Source organism: Garra rufa, chromosome 24 (assembly GCF_049309525.1).
Source record: "Garra rufa chromosome 24, GarRuf1.0, whole genome shotgun sequence".
NCBI lineage: Eukaryota > Metazoa > Chordata > Actinopteri > Cypriniformes > Cyprinidae > Garra > Garra rufa.
The window spans coordinates 8025032-8042938 of record NC_133384.1 but is presented as its reverse complement, the minus strand read 5'-3'; the positions used below and the strand labels follow the sequence as shown (position 1 = coordinate 8042938).

General features: G+C 34.3%; 1 protein-coding gene across 1 annotated transcript; it reads left to right on the top strand.

Annotated features, from left to right (window-relative positions):
- The first annotated feature begins 1159 nt into the window (after positions 1-1159).
- On the top strand, positions 1160-16608 carry znf271 (zinc finger protein 271). The gene is made up of 12 exons (XM_073830934.1): positions 1160-1204; positions 1664-1816; positions 2151-2432; positions 5383-5820; positions 7428-7748; positions 8879-9394; positions 9473-9664; positions 12023-12376; positions 12477-12794; positions 12892-13494; positions 13578-13688; positions 15527-16608. Exons 2-12 carry the CDS (start codon positions 1678-1680, stop codon positions 15643-15645), a joined length of 3393 nt encoding a protein of 1130 aa, XP_073687035.1. The 5' UTR covers positions 1160-1204; positions 1664-1677; the 3' UTR covers positions 15646-16608.
- Positions 16609-17907: the final 1299 nt, after the last annotated feature.

The window sequence follows — 17907 nt, the reverse complement described above, 5'->3', positions numbered from 1 at the left end:
TTTCTCACAACAGTAGTAGAAAAAATAGGGTATACAGAGAGAGAGAGAGAGAAAAAACAAAACAAAAAAACAAGTGCATGTACATGGGCAAAAAAGATTTATGCCAGGGATAAAAGAAAAATGTAAAAATGTAATTAAATTAAAGTGACAGTGCTTTATAGGTCTTTTTAGCTTTTCTGTTTCTAATAATTTGCAAAGTAGTACCAAATTGTTTCATTTCTTTAATAAAATGTTCACAATTTGGCTTAGCTTTAGCCCATTTCTTTTCATGATTGTGATATTTTCCAAGTAAAACAATTAGTTGTTTAAGAAAAGAAATTGTACTTTTAGAATCAATGGTATCTTGTACATTTGCATTAAGGGGAGACACTGCAAGCAAAAACACTGTTTTTTCATGCACCTGTCTAGTTTGAGATTTTGGGCTTTTTGGTGTTTCATAAAGTGTTTTTTCATACTAGTGGAGGGAAAAACATCCAAAAGACACCGTTAAGTGTTTCTTTTATAGCACTTTATCTATTTGTGTCAATAGATTTCAATTACAGTCCATATTTTTAAAGGCAAAGAGTTTTTCTCCTACACTGAGTCGTAAATCTCCACTTCAGTAGTACTTACACACACCAAACTTGACATTTTTATTCCTGTCTATATTCTAAAGGTTTTTACAGAGGGATTTGTTCATATATAATTTGCTTGATTTTATACAACATTTTATTCCCTCCCAAAAATGGTAAAAAATACATTGTTTCCTGTCTGTATTTTCTGAATTATGGAGTGACAAAATAAGATACCCCAAAATCCCCTGTTAAAACATTTGACTCAAAAAAAAAAAAAAATTAACAAGAATTTTGAAACTGACTTCATCCAGTGTTTAGATTTTTGTAGAAATGTATGCAAATTAGTCATATTTTATTAAATAATGGCTCATTTGAACATTTAAACCTAACATTTTAGAAAACTTGTAATACAAAATATGTTTGTAATTATCATTGGAATCAATCAGCAGAGTAAGTAAGGTGATAACTTTTAGTTATTTTTTACCCTATTCACCTGCAGTGTACCAAACATCCTAGAAGCCAAACAGAAACATGCTCCACTGTGTTTACAATTGACTTTTATTTTGAAAAGTCACTAAGATCTCTAGTCATTTCCGGGTTGTCAGTTCGTGTGGACGTGCATGATAATTGTGTGATGAGACACAGGAAAGGTGAGGCTTCTTCTGCATGAACTTTACATCAGTGTCTCAGTCTTGTGGTGCAACGAATGCTTATGTTTATGTTTCATCTGCCTGAGTAACAGCTAACGCACCTTTTACTGTGTGTTGATATCTAACTAAAGCCAAATGCAAGTAACTGTTAAAGGAGGTGTGTTCAGTCTCTAGCTTTGATTTTATTATCATATAGATATTAAGACATGCATAAAACAATATAGTGCAATATAACATAATGTAGTCATTTCAAATAGACATAGAGTGTTTAGAGTATAAGCATGTCTTTGAACATGTAGCATGGTAATACTATAGTATTATTTCAAGTGTTCTGCAAGTAACACCAAATAATGATTTAATGTCATAGTGTTTTACCTTTTCATACAATCACCCTGGTATGAGTGCCACCCTAGTATGCTTTCTAAAAAAAGAAAAATGCACAAATATATTTTCCTCCAGATTTTCAGTAAGACATGGATCTGAGCTTGAAGTCATACAATGATCCGAAGAAAGTGGGCGTGTTTCCATCGGCTGCTGAAACACGGGATTCTGATTTAGGAGAAGAATCGAGGACACTTGATCTTCACCCATCAGGCGTTTCCTTTGATCTGGGTGAGAATGCATAGGTTTATATTATGCATCATGCAAAATGCATTCATTCATTCATTGAGATTTGATTGTCATTTTATTTCAAATATGCAAGAAACATGTCAACAAGACAGCAAAAAAACAGATTTTTATACTGCTCCACTTATTTGTGAAAAGTCCAAACTGATTTTAATTTGATAACTGTATTCCTGTGTTATTTTTTCTATACTACAACTGCACAGCTACAATAATCAGAAATCATTTCTATTGTTTAGCTGTCAGATATACTAAGCACATGTTTATTTTATTAGAGAGAGACAACTTAACATTTTCCTTTTTCTTTCAAATGTCACAATAGATGACCATGCCAAAAATCTTTCTGCCAGAGCAAAGCCTTTTCAGTGCTCTCAGTGTGGGAAGGGTTTTTCCCGAATACAGCATCTGTCCGAACACGTCCGGATTCACACAGGCGAGAGGCCGTTTGAGTGCTTGGTTTGTGGAAAGACTTTCACCCGGGAAAGAGATCTCAAGACTCATCAGATTGTCCATACGGACGCCAAAGCCTTCCATTGCACGATCTGCGTTAAAAACTTTGCCCTGTTATCTTCCTTGAGGAGACATCTGCGTGCATTTCATCAAGGTATGAAATGTTGCCATGTAGAGAATGAAACTACAGACAATAAGACATTAGACAGTGGTTTTACAATGGTAAATATTGAGACTTGCTACGAATTAATTCTCATAATTTTGACTTTATTCTAGTAACTTTTCAAATTTATTCTCAAAACACTACGACTTTATTCTCGTAATTTTGACTTCATTTTTGAAATACTTCGACTTTATTCTCGTAATATTTCGACTTTATTCTGGTAATTTCGACTTTATTCTCAAAATATTACGACTTTAAGCTCATAATCTTACATTTTTTTTAACATGCCACTAAAATCAAGTCGAAACATACTCTCAAAATGTTATAACTTCCTACAAATTAATTCTCGTAATTTTTATTTTATTCTCAAAACATTTTGACTTTATTCTAGGAACACTTTGACTTTATTCTTGTAATTTTGACTTTATTCTCAAAATATTACAACTTTAAGCTCGTAATCTTAGGTTTCATTTTTTTTTAACGTTCCACTAAAATCAAGTCGAAACATACTCAAAATGTTATAACTTAATATTAATAACTTAATAACTTAATTAATTCTCGTAATTTAGACTTTATTTTTTTTAATATTTCAACTTTATTCTCGTAATTTAGACTTTATTCTTGTAATATTTCGACCTTATTCTGGTAATTTCAACTTTATTCTCGAAATATTACGACTTTAAGCTTGTAATCTTAGATTTTTTTATTTTTTTATGTGCCATTAAAATCAAGTTGAAACATACTCTCAAAATATTATGACTTGCTACCAATGAATTCTCGTAATTTTGAATTTATTCTCAAAACATTTTGACTTTATTCTCAAAACACTTCAACTTTATTCTCGTTATTTTGACTTTATTTTTGAAATATTTTGACTTTATTCTGTTAATTTTGACTTTATTCTCTAAATATTACGACTTTAGGATCATAATCTTAGATTTTAATTTTTTTTAACATGCCACTAAAATCAAGTCGAAACAGTCTCAAAATATTATGACTTGCTATGAATTAATTTTTGTAATTTTGATTTTATTCTCAAAACATTTCGACTTTATTCTTGAAACACTTCGACTTTTTTTCGTAATTTTGACTTTATTTTTGAAATATTTAGACTTTTTTTCTTGTAATATTTCGACTTTATTCTGGTAATTTCGACTTTATTCTCGAAATATTACGACTTTAAGCTCGTAATCTTAGATTTTTTATTTTAACATGCCACTAAAATCAAGTCGAAACATACTCTCAAAATATTATAACTTCCTACAAATTAATTCCCGTAATTTTTATTTTATTCTCAAAACATTTTGAATTTATTCTCAAAACACTTTGAATTTATTCTCAAAACACTTAAACTTTATTCTCGTAATTTTGACTTTATTTTTGAAATATTTAGACTTTTTTTCTTGTAATATTTCGACTTTACTCTGGTAATTTCGACTTTATTCTCGAAATATTACGACTTTAAGATCGTAATCTTAGATTTTTTATTTTAACATGCCACTAAAATCAAGTCGAAACATACTCTCAAAATATTATAACTTCCTACAAATTAATTCTCGTAATTTTTATTTTATTTTCAAAACATTTTGAATTTATTCTCAAAACACTTTGACTTTATTCTTGTAATTTTGACTTTATTCTCGAAATATTACAACTTTAAGATTGTAGTCTTAGATTACATTTTTTTTAACGTTCCAATAAAATCAAGTCGAAACATACTCTCAGAATATTATAACTTAATATTAATAACTTCATAACTTAATTAATTCTCGTAATTTAGACTTTATTTTTTTAATATTTCAACTTTATTCTCGTAATATTTCGACTTTATTCTGTTAATTTCGACTTTATTCTCTAAATATTACGCCTTTAAGATCGTAATCTTAGATTTTTTTTAACATGCCGCTAAAATCAATTCGAAACACTCTCAAAATATTATAACTTGCTATGAATTAATTCTTGTAATTTTCACTTTTTTTTTAAACATTTCAACTTTTTTTTTAAATATTAAGACTTTATTCTTGTAATATTTTGACTTTATTCTCGAAATATTACGACTTTAAGCTCATCTTAGATTTTAATTTTTTTTTTAATGTGCTACTAAAATCAAGTCGAAACATACTCTCAAAATATTATGACTTTGTTACGTTATGTTTAATTTAATGATTTTTGATGATGTAGAATTCTCTACAAATTAATTTTCGTAATTTTGAATTTATTCTCAAAACACTTAGACTTTTCTCGTTATTTTGACTTTATTTTTGAAATATTTAGACTTTATTCTTGTATTATTTCGACTTTATTCTGGTAATTTTGACTTTATTTTCGAAACATTTCGAATTTATTCTCATAACATTTCGACTTAAGCTATTTTTTTCTGTGTTTATGTGTAACTGGATTTTTTTTTTTATGTGTCATTAAAATGCCGTCGTATGGAACAGATTTGAAAGAGAAAACAGATTTGGAGAAATCTAGCATTACATCACTTGCTCACCAGTTGATCCTCTGCAGTGAATGGGTGCCGTCAGAATGAGAGTCCAAACAGCTGATAAAAACATCACAATAATCCACAAGTTAATAATAATTTGCAAGTCCATCAGTTAATGGACTATATTTGCTATATTTGTAAGAAACAAATGCATCAAGACATTTTTAATTTACGAGTTGTTCCTTCTAAAATATGAGTCATCTATTCATAATATTGCTTTCTCCAGTAAAGTCATCTGAATCAGGAGAGAAATCAAGATGAACAAATCAAGCACCTATTTTTTTACAAACCAAAACAGTCGAAAAAATTGTTTGTGGATTATTGTGATGTTTTTATCAGCTGTGTGGACTCTCATTCTGACGGCACCCATTCACTGCAGAGGATTCACTGGTGAGCAAGTGATGGAATTCTACATTTCTCCAAATCTGAATAAAGTATTCACTCTTTTTGCAGGTCAAGATGTTAGTACGGAGGGTAAGTGCTTAATTTGTGTCGAATGTGGGAAGAATTTTGAATGCCAGCTGGAGGAACATGAGCTAACGCACACAGGAGAGATTTCCCACCGCTGCCCCGACTGCGTCAACAGCGTCGCACATCTATCCAGTCTCATATCCCCTGATGAGACCTTCTCTGAATCCGACGATATGAACCATTTGGATGCTCACGACAATGAGAGGCCTTGCAGTTCTGTAGCCTCTGAAGATCTACACAAGCACTTACAGACTGACGCACTTAAAGACAGTAGCGAATCGCACTCTCTGGAACTTGTAGATAACATTGAGAACGATGGAGCTAATCAAAACATTCCCCAAAGTTTAGAAGAAGAGGCTGAGAGTGCTCCATCTCCTTCATCTGAGCGCTCTCACGATTCTGCACATTCTGCTGAAAAGGGTAAGTCTAATAATTATAAAAACCTTACCATAATCATAGTTATCAGAATACCACATCCCAGAAATTTCAAAAGTGGACTAAATACAGTGGTGTGAAAAAGTGTAAGTTTTTTTTGCATGTTTGTCACACTTTAATGTTTCATCAAACAAATTTAAATCTTAATCAAAGATAACACAAGTAAACGCAACATGCAGTTTTTAAATGAAGTTTTTTTATTATGAAGGGAAAACAAAATCCAAACCCACATGGCCCTGTGTGAAAAAGTGTTGCCCCCTAAACTTAATAACTGGTTGGGCCACCCTTAGCAGCAACAACTGCAATCAAGCGTTTGCGATAACTTGCACTGAGTCTGTTGCAGCACTGTGCAGGAAATTTGTCCCACTCATCTTGGCAGAATTGTTGTAATTCGGCCACATTGGAGGGTTTTCGAGCATGAACAGCCTTTTTAAGGTCATGCCACAGCATCTCAATAGGATTCAGGTCAGGACTTTGACTAGGCCACTCCAAAGTCTTCATTTTGTTTTTCTTCAGCCATTCAGAGGTGGATTTGCTGGTGTGTTTCGGATCATTGTCCTGCTGCAGAACCCAAGTTCGCTTCAGCTTGAGGTCATGAACAGATGGCCGGACATTGTCCTTCAGGATTTTTTGGTAGACAGCAGAATTCATGGTTCCATTTATCACAGCAAGTCTTTCAGGTCCAGAAGCAGCAAAACAACCCCAGACCATCACACTACCAGCACCATGTTTTACTGTTGGTATGATGTTCTTTTTCTGAAATGCTGTGTTATTTTTACGCCAGATGTAATGGGACACACACCTTCCAAAAAGTTCAACTTTTGTCTCGTCAGTCCACAGAGTATTTTCCCAAAATTCTTGGGGATCATCAAGATGTGTTCTGGCAAAACTTAAATGAGCCTTTATGTTCTTTTTGCTCAGCAGCGGTTTTCATCTTGGAACTCTGCCATGCAGGCCATTTTTGCCCAGTCTCTTTCTTATGGTGGAGTCATGAACACTGACCTTAACTGAGGCAAGAGAGGCCTGCAGTTCTTTAGATGTTGTTGTGGGGTCTTTTGTGACCTCTTGGATGAGTCGTCGCTGCGCTCTTGGGGTAATTTTGGTCGACCGGTCACTCCTGGGAAGGTTCACCACTGTTCCATGTTTTTGCAATTTGTGGATCTCACTGTGGTTCGCTGGAGTCCCAAAGCTTTAGAAATGGCTTTATAACCTTTTCCAGACTGATAGATCTCTCAATTACTTTCTTTCTCATTTGTTCCTGAATTTCTTTGGATCTCAACATGATGTATAGCTTTTGAGGATCTTTTGGTCTACTTCACTTTGTCAGGCAGGCCCTATATAAGTGATTTCTTGATTGCGAACAGGTGTGGCAGTAATCAGGCCGGGGTGTGGCTAGAGAAACTCAACTCAGTTGTGATAAACCACAGTTATGTTTTAACAGGGGAGGGGCAAACACTTTTTCACACAGGGCCACGTGGATTTGGATTTTTTGGCCAAACATGCAAAAAAAAAGAAGAAATCATTAAGGAGGCCAACACTTTTTAACACCACTGTATATCCACATAATGAATTGTATAATATTGTCTTCCTAGGCACTGAAACACTGAATCCTCTTCAAGAGGAAGAGTTTGCAGTTCACCAGCAAGCGTGCGATGAAAACAAGCCGCACCATTGCAATCACTGTGGAAAGAGATTTCATAAGCAAGCAAAGCTTCGAATCCATCTGCGTGTTCACACCGGAGAAAAGCCGTACCAGTGTTCCCAATGTGGGAAATACTTCAGCCAAGCGGTGAACCTTAGAAAACACCACCGTACTCATCATACTGAGGAGAGACCGTATCACTGTACACTCTGCGACCGGAGGTTTTCTCTCTCCTTCTCGCTGATAAAACATCAACGTGTTGCTCATCCAGGTGAGATGTTTTTAAATAAAACTGAGGAGAAATGGCAGAGCTACCAAAATATTAATACTATATTAAACTATTATTCTATTATTATTATTATTATTATTATTATTATTTGACTACTATTCAAAAATCACAGATGTTAAATCAGTAATCAGAAATATTTATTATTAAAAAAATAAATAAATTATTAATTATTTTGTATTTATTATAATTTTTTTATTGGCAAAATGAGAAAATGTGTATTAAAATGTATAGTAAAAATGGCCGTGTTGTTTTAAGATTTTATTAATTTCCAATACTTTTACAGGTCTAATAATCATACTCAGAAAAACGATGTAATTCCTAATTCTTCTAAGTTTGAGCTTTATTTTGAATGCTTATTCTGTCTTATTTAAAAATTTTTTTTTCCTTTTTATTTGCCAGAACTGTAAAATAAATTATGATCAAAATTGTTATTATTATTAATCGTAGTTTTATATGATTATGATTTTTAACTATATAATCAATATTTAATCAATAATAATTAAATTATATAAATAAATTATTTATTATTTTATATTTATTATAATATATGTATATATATATATATATATATATATATATATAATTTTTTTTTTTTGGCATAACTAGAAAATGTGAATTCTTTAAAAAATGGCCATGTTGTTTTAAATTTTATTAATTTCCAATACTTTTCCAGGTGTAATAATCATACTTAGAAGAACTATGTAATTCCTGGTTCTTCTAAGTTGTTTGAGCTCTCTTTTAAATGCTTATTCTGTCTTATTTAAGATCATCAAGTCTACTTGAAGTTTGCTGAGGACACTTTATAAACCTACTGCACAGTTTGAAAACCCTTGGGTTAAAGGGATAGTTCACCCAAAAATAAAAAATCTGTCTTTAATTACTCACCCTCATGTTGTTCCAAACCTGTAAGACCTTCATTTATTTTCGGAACACAAATTAAGATATAAGAGTATAATATTGCTATGACAGAAATGACAGAATTTTCATTTTTGGGTGAGCCAACCCTTTGAACCACCAGTAGCATTGCACAGTACAGTGTTGTTTGGTTTGATGTTATCAGTTTTGTATATCTGTGATCATTGAAAATCCAGTTCATTAATTTCTTTTAACAGAACATTTGAGTGTTGCTGAAAGGAATCGCTTTACCTGTCCGTACTGTGGAAAAATATTCGGACGACATCAAGATATGGAGCAACACAAACGCATCCACACCGGAGAGAGACCGTTCCGCTGCACTGTGTGCAACAAAAGTTTCAGGCAGCGTTCGGTGTTGATCGTGCATCGGAAAATTCACACTGGAGAAAAGCCTTTCGAGTGTTTCATATGCTTCAGGCGGTTTTATGGTTCAGGAGATCTGAAGACACACATGGGAACACACACCGGCGTGAGACCTCACAGCTGTCCTTTGTGCTCCAAAAGCTTCCCGCGGCCCAGCAGCCTTCAAGCACACATGCAGTCCCATCTGAACAAGCTGCAGGAGAGTGATGCTGTGACCGCCGGAGCTGATATGCTTATTTCTGAGGAGGAGGACCAGGGTGAACTAGATGACATGGAAGGAGTCTGTGGTGTTTCTGCTTCATCACAGCTATCAGTGGTGCTTTCTGGAAACCTTGGAGCTTCTGAAGACAGTATGATCTCTAGCTGTTTATTTATGATTTGTTTTTTTAGGTTTATGTCACGTAATATTGTCTTCTGTTTTTTTTAAGAAATGATCATAGATGAGCATCTATCAGAGGCTCAGATGGGATTCGGTCCGTCAATAAATCAAGACCATGATGCTGATCAGAGTTCCAGTTCAGAGCTGACAGATCACCAGAAGCCATATCATTGTGCCATATGCAATAAAACCTTCTCTCTCGCAATTTCCTTGAAAAGACATCAACTTATATTTCATCCAGGTAGGATGGAACTGCATGTGCTAATTGCAATATTGCCATTTTTTTTTTTTTAATGGAGATGTACAGTGGTATTGTTCTACCCTAACAACCTCATGTTGTTCCAGAAGAAGATATTTTGAAGAATGCAGGTAACCAAACAGTTGCTAGTCCCCACTGACTTCCATATTTTTTTTATTTTTTTTTGTTTTCCATATTATGCAAGTCAATGGGGACCAGCAACAGTTTGATTACCAAAATTTTATGTTGGGACGGTATGCTGATATTTCTACAAATACAGAATCATAGTAATTTCATTACTATAATAATGGGCTGACATTTTAATAATTTGATGATAAATAAGTAAACAAACTTGTCCTTGACACTAAAAGTGTTTATTAGAACTGGAATTTAATGTTGGTAACTGTAAGAATATGCCCTTTTCAAAAACATGTTTACTATAAAAAATACTGGTAACAGGAGTGATTTTTTAAATAGTTGACGAATAATAGGCAAAAATACTTATTTGCAGAGAGTTCAACTACCTGAAAACATAAAGTAGTTTTTACAGAATTGTTGTGTAAAATACTACAGTATTGTAACAGGGGTGAGGTGCTGATAGTAATTTGTTTACAATACAAAATCCTGGTAACAGGGTTGACTTTTTTTATTATTGATGATAATAGACAAATATACTTGTCTTTGGAGAGTTCAGTTCCTTAAAAGATCAAGTCATTTACAGTATTGTAACAGGGGTGAGGTGCTAATGGTAAGAGGCCTGACAGCCATTTCTTAATCTTTCCAACCAATATCCACTTTTTGTAAAAGTAATTTGTTTACAATACAAAATCCTGGTTACAGGGTTGAGTTTTCAATAATTGACGAATGATAGGCAAAGAGACTTGTCTTTAAAGAGTTCCTTTCTTGAAAAGCTAAAATATTTTAACAGAATTGTTGTAAAATACTGTAGTATTGTAACAGGGGTGAGGTGCTGATAGCAATAGGACTGACAACCATTTCTTAGTCTTTCCTACCAATATCCACTTTTCAATAAAGTAATTTGTTTACAATACAAAATCCTGGTAACAGGGTTGAGTTTTTATTAATTGGTGAATAATAGGCAAAGATATTTGTCTTTGAAGAGTTCAGTTCCAGAAAAGATCAAATATTTTTACAGAATTGTTGTAAAATACTGCAGGATTGTAACAGGGGTGAGGTGCTGATAGCAATAGGACTGACGGCCATTTCTGAGTATTTCCGACCAATATCCACTTTTCAATAAAGTAATTTGTTTTCATTACAAAACCTGGTAACAGGGTTGACTTTTAATAAATGACAAATATTAGGAAAAGATACTTGTATTTGTAAAGTTCAGTTCAGTTACTGAAAGAATAAAATATTTTTACAGAATTGTTGTAAAATACTGCAGGATTGTAACAGGGGTGAGGTGCTGATAGCAATAGGACTGACGGCCATTTCTGAGTATTTCCGACCAATATCCACTTTTCAATAAAGTAATTTGTTTTCATTACAAAACCTGGTAACAGGGTTGACTTTTAATAAATGACAAATATTAGGAAAAGATACTTGTATTTGTAAAGTTCAGTTCAGTTACTGAAAGAATAAAATATTTTTACAGAATTGTTGTTGAAAAATACTACAGTTTTGTTATGGGGTGAGATGCTGATGTTAATAGGACTGACAGCCATTTTTTAATACTTTTCTATCAATATCCACTTTTCAATCAAGTCATTTGTTTACCATACAAAATCTGGGTAACAGGGTTGACTGTTTAATAATTGATGGAGAGTATTTGTCTTTGGAGAGTACACATTCTGAAAGGATTGTTTTACAGAATTGTTTGGTATGTATGTAACAGCCATTTCTTTCTTTGTCTCGACACTAAAAGTGTTTATTAGAGAGAGGATTTAATGATGATATTTCTTTGAATAAGCATTTCAATAATGATCTGTTTACTGTAAAAAAATCCTCCTAATAGGGTTGACTTTTTAATAATGGAAGGACATTTTCTTTCTTTAATTCACTTCCTGAAAGGGTAACGTACTTTTACAGGATTTTTTTTTTCAACATTACAGTATTGTAACTGGGGTAAGTGATGATAGTAATAGGATTGATACTTCTAGAAATAACCACTATATTTATTTATTTACTGTACAAAACCCTGGTAACAGGGTTGATTTTTTTTGTAATTATTGATGAAGAAAATTTGTCTTTAGATCCTGAAAGGATAAAATAGAATTCTTTTCTGTAATGCTACAGTGTTGTAACAGGGTTGATGCATAACTTTCAATTATGTTGTTAATTTAATCGTTTTTTGATAGTGGTTTTGTTAACATGATTTCTTCTTTGTAATTTCAACAGATCAGCATGTTGACAAAGAGGGGAAGTGCTTCCCCTGCTCTTATTGCGGAAGGAAGTTTGGTCGACGTCAAGGCTTGTTACAGCACGAGAGAATTCACACGGGTGAAAGGCCCTTCAACTGTCCCACCTGTAACAAAAGCTTTCGTCAGAGATCGGCTCTGGTTGTACATATTAAAACGCACACAGGAGAGAGGTCGTTCCTGTGCTTTGTGTGCAGTAAGAGCTTTTATACCCCTGGAGACTTGAAGAAACATCTGGAAATTCACACAGGAGTGAGGCCACACAACTGCCCTGTATGCTTCAAGGGGTTTGGGCGTCCCAGTTTCCTCCGAGCTCACATGCGCATCCATGAAAGTAAGTTGACCACCCAAACTGTATTTATCTTTCTTTATATATTTCTCATTTTTTTAATGATTAGTTTAGCTTTACAGATTATTTTCTCTTTGTTTTCCAGAAGCTCCAACAAAGAAGCAAAGTGTAACAGAGAAACCGACAGGTGGTCCAAAAGTCGACTTGCAGGAGAAGCCATTTGAATGCACTCATTGTGGGAAGAGATTCAGTCAGCATTGTATGTTAAAAATTCACCAGCGGATTCACACAGGAGAGAGACCTTACAAGTGCTCTCAATGTGGCCTGAGTTTTCGCTGGAGGAGAAACCTGATAGCCCACCAGAGCGGCCACCCGGGTGAGAATCCTCTCCAGTGCTCAATGTGTGATGAAACATTTGTCTCTGAAGCAAGTCTGAAAAAACATCAAGATGCATTTCATTCAGGTAAGAAATTGAGATGGTTAGGTGTATGAAGCATGCATGAGATGAAAAAGTGCTATTATTAGTAGTAGTAATAATATATTATATCTAATCATTTCAGGGGTCTCTCATACATGCAGTTTGTGTTTGAAGACATTTACTCAAGCAGCTGGTCTCAGGAAACACGTGCGGTATGTTCACGAAGGAGAGCGACCACACAAATGCTCTGAGTGCGGGCGAGGGTTCGTCAAACTTTCCGACCTTGCGCGTCATCAGCGCCGCCATCATTACGACAGGGGTGATGAACTCTTTCAGTGCTCGCAGTGTGAGCGAAGCTTCAGTCATCCCAGCAGTCTGGTTCTGCACCGACGGACACACACCGAAGAAAAGCATGAGTGTCCTCAGTGCGATAAGGTTTTCAGTCAGGCGGGTCACCTTAAGGTCCACTTGCGCACTCACACCAAAGAGAACAAACCCAAATTCGAGTGCCCTGAATGTGGAAAGAGTTTTGGCCAAGCGAAAGATTTGGTGGTTCATCAGAGGGTTCACACCGGAGAAAAGCCGTACCAGTGTCCTCAGTGCAAAAAGAGCTATCGACAGTTTGCGCATTTGTCAGTACATCTGCGAAGTCACACGGGGGAGAAGCCGTACCAGTGCCCCATATGTCTCAAATTCTTTGCTCATTCATCATCTATGAAAAAACATCTGCGTGTAATGCATGCAGGTACAGGATAGTTCATCCAGAATTTAAAATTCTGTCTGCATGACTTTCTGTTTTCCGTCTAATTTCAAATGAATGTTTTACAGAGGGGAAAGATTTACCCGTACCAAAGGAAGTTGTGAAGGTCACTGTTGGCGTAGGCCCATCTAACACAACTGTAGAAGTTAAGCAAGAACCAGTGTCTGGAGATGAATATGGTAAGTATGACTGAGGTTATTTATAAACAGAACAAATGTTCAAAAAGACGTGTATTTTGAAGCCTTTTCTTACATTTTGAATAGGTAAGGGAGAATGTAGCTACAAGCTTCTCAGTCAAAACCAAAGAAATGTGTCATCGTAAACTTCTGTGTATTGCAAGAAACGTCACCCTTTTCAGCCTCTATATTTTCGTATAAACATGTTATTTATGTCTAAAAACCACACTGACACTACTCTGCATGATCAAACAATTTGTTTCAATAAAGTTGTCCTTTGTGCTTTGGAAATAAATGCTACATCATGTACCTACGATTATCCACTTCTCAAAAATCATTTGTGTACTATATAAAACCCTGGAAACAGGGTTGACTTTTAACCATGATGAGGAATATTTGTCTTTGAAGAGTTCACTTTCTGAAAGGAGAGTTCTTAAATACTACAATGTGGTTACAGGGGTGAGTATTGATGGTAACACGGTTGACTTTTTAAAGTTTTTGTAATTGTTTTTCTTGTATACATGACATCTCATAATAGATGTAAATTAAATGAACAAGGTCAAATGTTAACGGTCAGTAGTTTTTAAATACTACAGTATGGTAACAGGATTGACTTTTTAATAATGATGAAGATTATTAGTCTTTGGAGAGTTCACTTCCAAATATTCAAATATTACAGTAGGGTAACAGGTGAGTAAAGATGGTAACAGGGTTGAGTTTTTAATGATGAGGAATATTTGTCTTTTGGGAGTTCACTTATTGAAAGGAGAGTAGTTTTCAAATACTACAGTATGGTAACGGGTGATTAATGATGGTAACAGGGTTGACTTTTTAATAATGATGAAGATTATTAGTCTTTGGAGAGTTCACTTCCAAATATTCAAATATTACAGTAGGGTAAAAGGTGAGTAAAGATGGTAACAGGGTTGAGTTTTTAATGATAAGGAATATTGGTCTTTTGAGAGTTCACTTTCTGAGAGTAGTTTTCAAATACTACAGTATGGGAACTGCTGAGTAATGATAGTAACCGGGTTGAGTTTTTAATAATGATGAGGAACTGTTGTCTTTGGAGAGTTCACTTTCCAAAAAAGTAGTTTTCAGATACTACAGTATGGTAACAGGGTTGACTTTTTAATAATAATGAAGATTATTTGTCTTTGGCGAGTTCACTTTCTAAAAAAGTAGTTTTCAAATATTATAGTATAGTAACAGGGGTGAGTAATGATGGTAATAGGGTTGAGTTTTTAATAATGAGGAACTGTTGTCTTTGGAGAGTTCACTTTCTAAAAAAGTAGTTTTCAAATATTATAGTATAGTAACAGGGGTGAGTAATGATGGTAACAGGGTTGAGTTTTTAATAATGATGAGGAACTGTTGTCTTTGGAGAGTTGTCTTTCTAAAAAAGTAGTTTTCAAATATTACAGTATGGTAACAGGTGAGTAATGATGGTAACAGGGTTGAGTTTTTAATGATGAGGAATATTTGTCTTTGGAGAGTTCACTTTCTGAAAGGAGAGTAGTTTTCAAATATTACAGTATAGTAACAGGGGTGAGTAATGAGGGTAACAGGGTTGACTTTTCAATAATGATAGAGAATATTTGTCTTTGGAGAGTTGTCTTTCTGAAAGGAGAGTAGTTTTTAAATACTACAGTATGGTAATAATAATGATGTTAACAGGGTTGACGCACAACCAATTTCAATGACTTTTTGCATTCAGCTTGTGTGTTAGAATTTGCACTCACACTCACAATATGAAAACTTCCACATGTGGAATTCTGCCTTCACAGACAATAACACATACAGAAAATGTCAAATTAATTGTTAATTAAATGTTTTTGCAGAATGTCAAGTGAAATCTGAAGAAAACTGCTTTGCTATAATGGATGAAGTGAAGGCTGTTACAGTCTCTTCAGCTCCTTCCAGTCCAGTATCACCTGTGACTTTCAAAGATGAAAAATAAATGTGGATGGAAACGAGGGTTTCTCACCAACAATCTGCCAAACATCAGCGCGCACTGAAGAACCTGCAGCATCAACTAGTTTACTGATGCCAAAAAGCATTTTTAAGTAGGATTGCATTTTACATTCACTCCAGGAGCTGATCTCCTTCTTTGAAGATGCCAGCCTCCTTAGAAAGGTGGTACTGAGACAAAGAACTATAACCATCAAGAATCCACACCACTATCAGTGCTCCTGATCAGAACTGTCCAACCTGAAGAACTTTATGCATTCTGGAGGCCTCAAAAATGACCTACACATTTTTAGACTTTGTTGTGATATACATGAACTTTTGCCAAATGGGAAATCTTAACCAAACTTAATCTGGAGAGAAGCATTGACATTTGCCACTTACTGTGAACAGAGCTTCCATTAGGCAGAGAACATTGAAACTTCATCATTGAAATTTCTAGTTCTCAGACTGGCTGAATGTTGCAGAAAGGACATTAATATAGTCAAGGATCCTTTGATTCTGCTCCTGATCAACCCTGATCAAACTCACCTGCCTGTAATTTTCAAGTAACCCTGAAGATCATGACTGGCTTCTTCGGGAGCTAAACTGGGAGAACTGAATAACCCTGATATAATAGGAAAACTTTGTTTTGAAAAATTGTTACAAACAGGTCAACATTGAATCTGTGTGCTTGTCATCCTACACATTCCCTGCCCTTTACATTTTCAGCAGTTAAATACCTACACACGCTTAAACTGAGTTTACTACATTTTACAGTTTTGAATCCATTCCACAGATTTTTCCTCTAAAGTCAGTGTGGAAAATGTGAAGTCTGCACATTCTGAATCTGCTTAGAAGGCATGCAAATACACGTCCACCAACTAATTTCATTCATATTATAGTGTTACTTCAACACTTTTGTAATTGTTTTTCTTGTATACATGACATCTCATAATAGATGTAAATTAAATGAACAAGGTCAAATGTTAACGGTCAGTAGTTTTTAAATACTACAGTATGGTAACAGGTGAGTAAAGATGGTAACAGGGTTGAGTTTTTAATGATGAGGAATATTTGTCTTTTGAGAGTTCACTTATTGAAAGGAGAGTAGTTTTCAAATACTACAGTATGGGAACTGGTGAGTAATGATAGTAACAGGGTTGTTTTTAATAATGATGAGGAACTGTTGTCTTTGGAGAGTTCACTTTCCAAAAAAGTAGTTTTCAAATATTACAGTATGGTAACAGAGTTGACTTTTTAATAATAATGAAGATTATTTGTCTTTGGAGAGTTCACTTTCTGAAAGGAGAGTAGTTTTCAAATACTACAGTATGGGAATGGGTGAATAATGATGGTAACAGGGTTGAGTTTTTAATAATGACGAGGAACTGTTGTCTTTGGAGAGTTCACTTTCTAAAAAAGTAGTTTTCAAATATTATAGTATAGTAACAGGGGTGAGTAATGATGGTAACAGGGTTGAGTTTTTAATGATGAGGAACTGTTGTCTTTGGAGAGTTCACTTTCTAAAAAAGTAGTTTTCAAATATTACAGTATAGTAACGGGTGAGTAATGATGGTAACAGGGTTGAGTTTTTAATAATGATGAGGAACTGTTGTCTTTGGAGAGTTCACTTTCCAAAAAAGTAGTTTTCAAATACTACAGTATGGTAACGGTTGACTTTTTAATAATAATGAAGATTATTTGTCTTTGGAGAGTTCACTTTCTGAAAGGAGAGTCGTTTTCAAATACTACAGTATGGGAATGGGTGAGTAATGATGGTAACAGGGTTGAGTTTTTAATAATGATGAGGAATTTATGTCTTTAGAGAGTTCACTTTCTAAAAAAAGTAGTTTTCAAATATTATAGTATAGTAACAGGGGTGAGTAATGATGGTAACAGGGTTGAGTTTTTAATGATGACGAGGAACTGTTGTCTTTGGAGAGTTCACTTTCTAAAAAAGTAGTTTTCAAATATTATAGTATAGTAACAGGGGTGAGTAATGATGGTAACAGGGTTGAGTTTTTAATGATGAGGAACTGTTGTCTTTGGAGAGTTCACTTTCTAAAAAAGTAGTTTTCAAATATTACAGTATAGTAACGGGTGAGTAATGATGGTAACAGGGTTGAGTTTTTAATAATGATGAGGAACTGTTGTCTTTGGAGAGTTCACTTTCCAAAAAAGTAGTTTTCAAATACTACAGTATGGTAACGGTTGACTTTTTAATAATAATGAAGATTATTTGTCTTTGGAGAGTTCACTTTCTGAAAGGAGA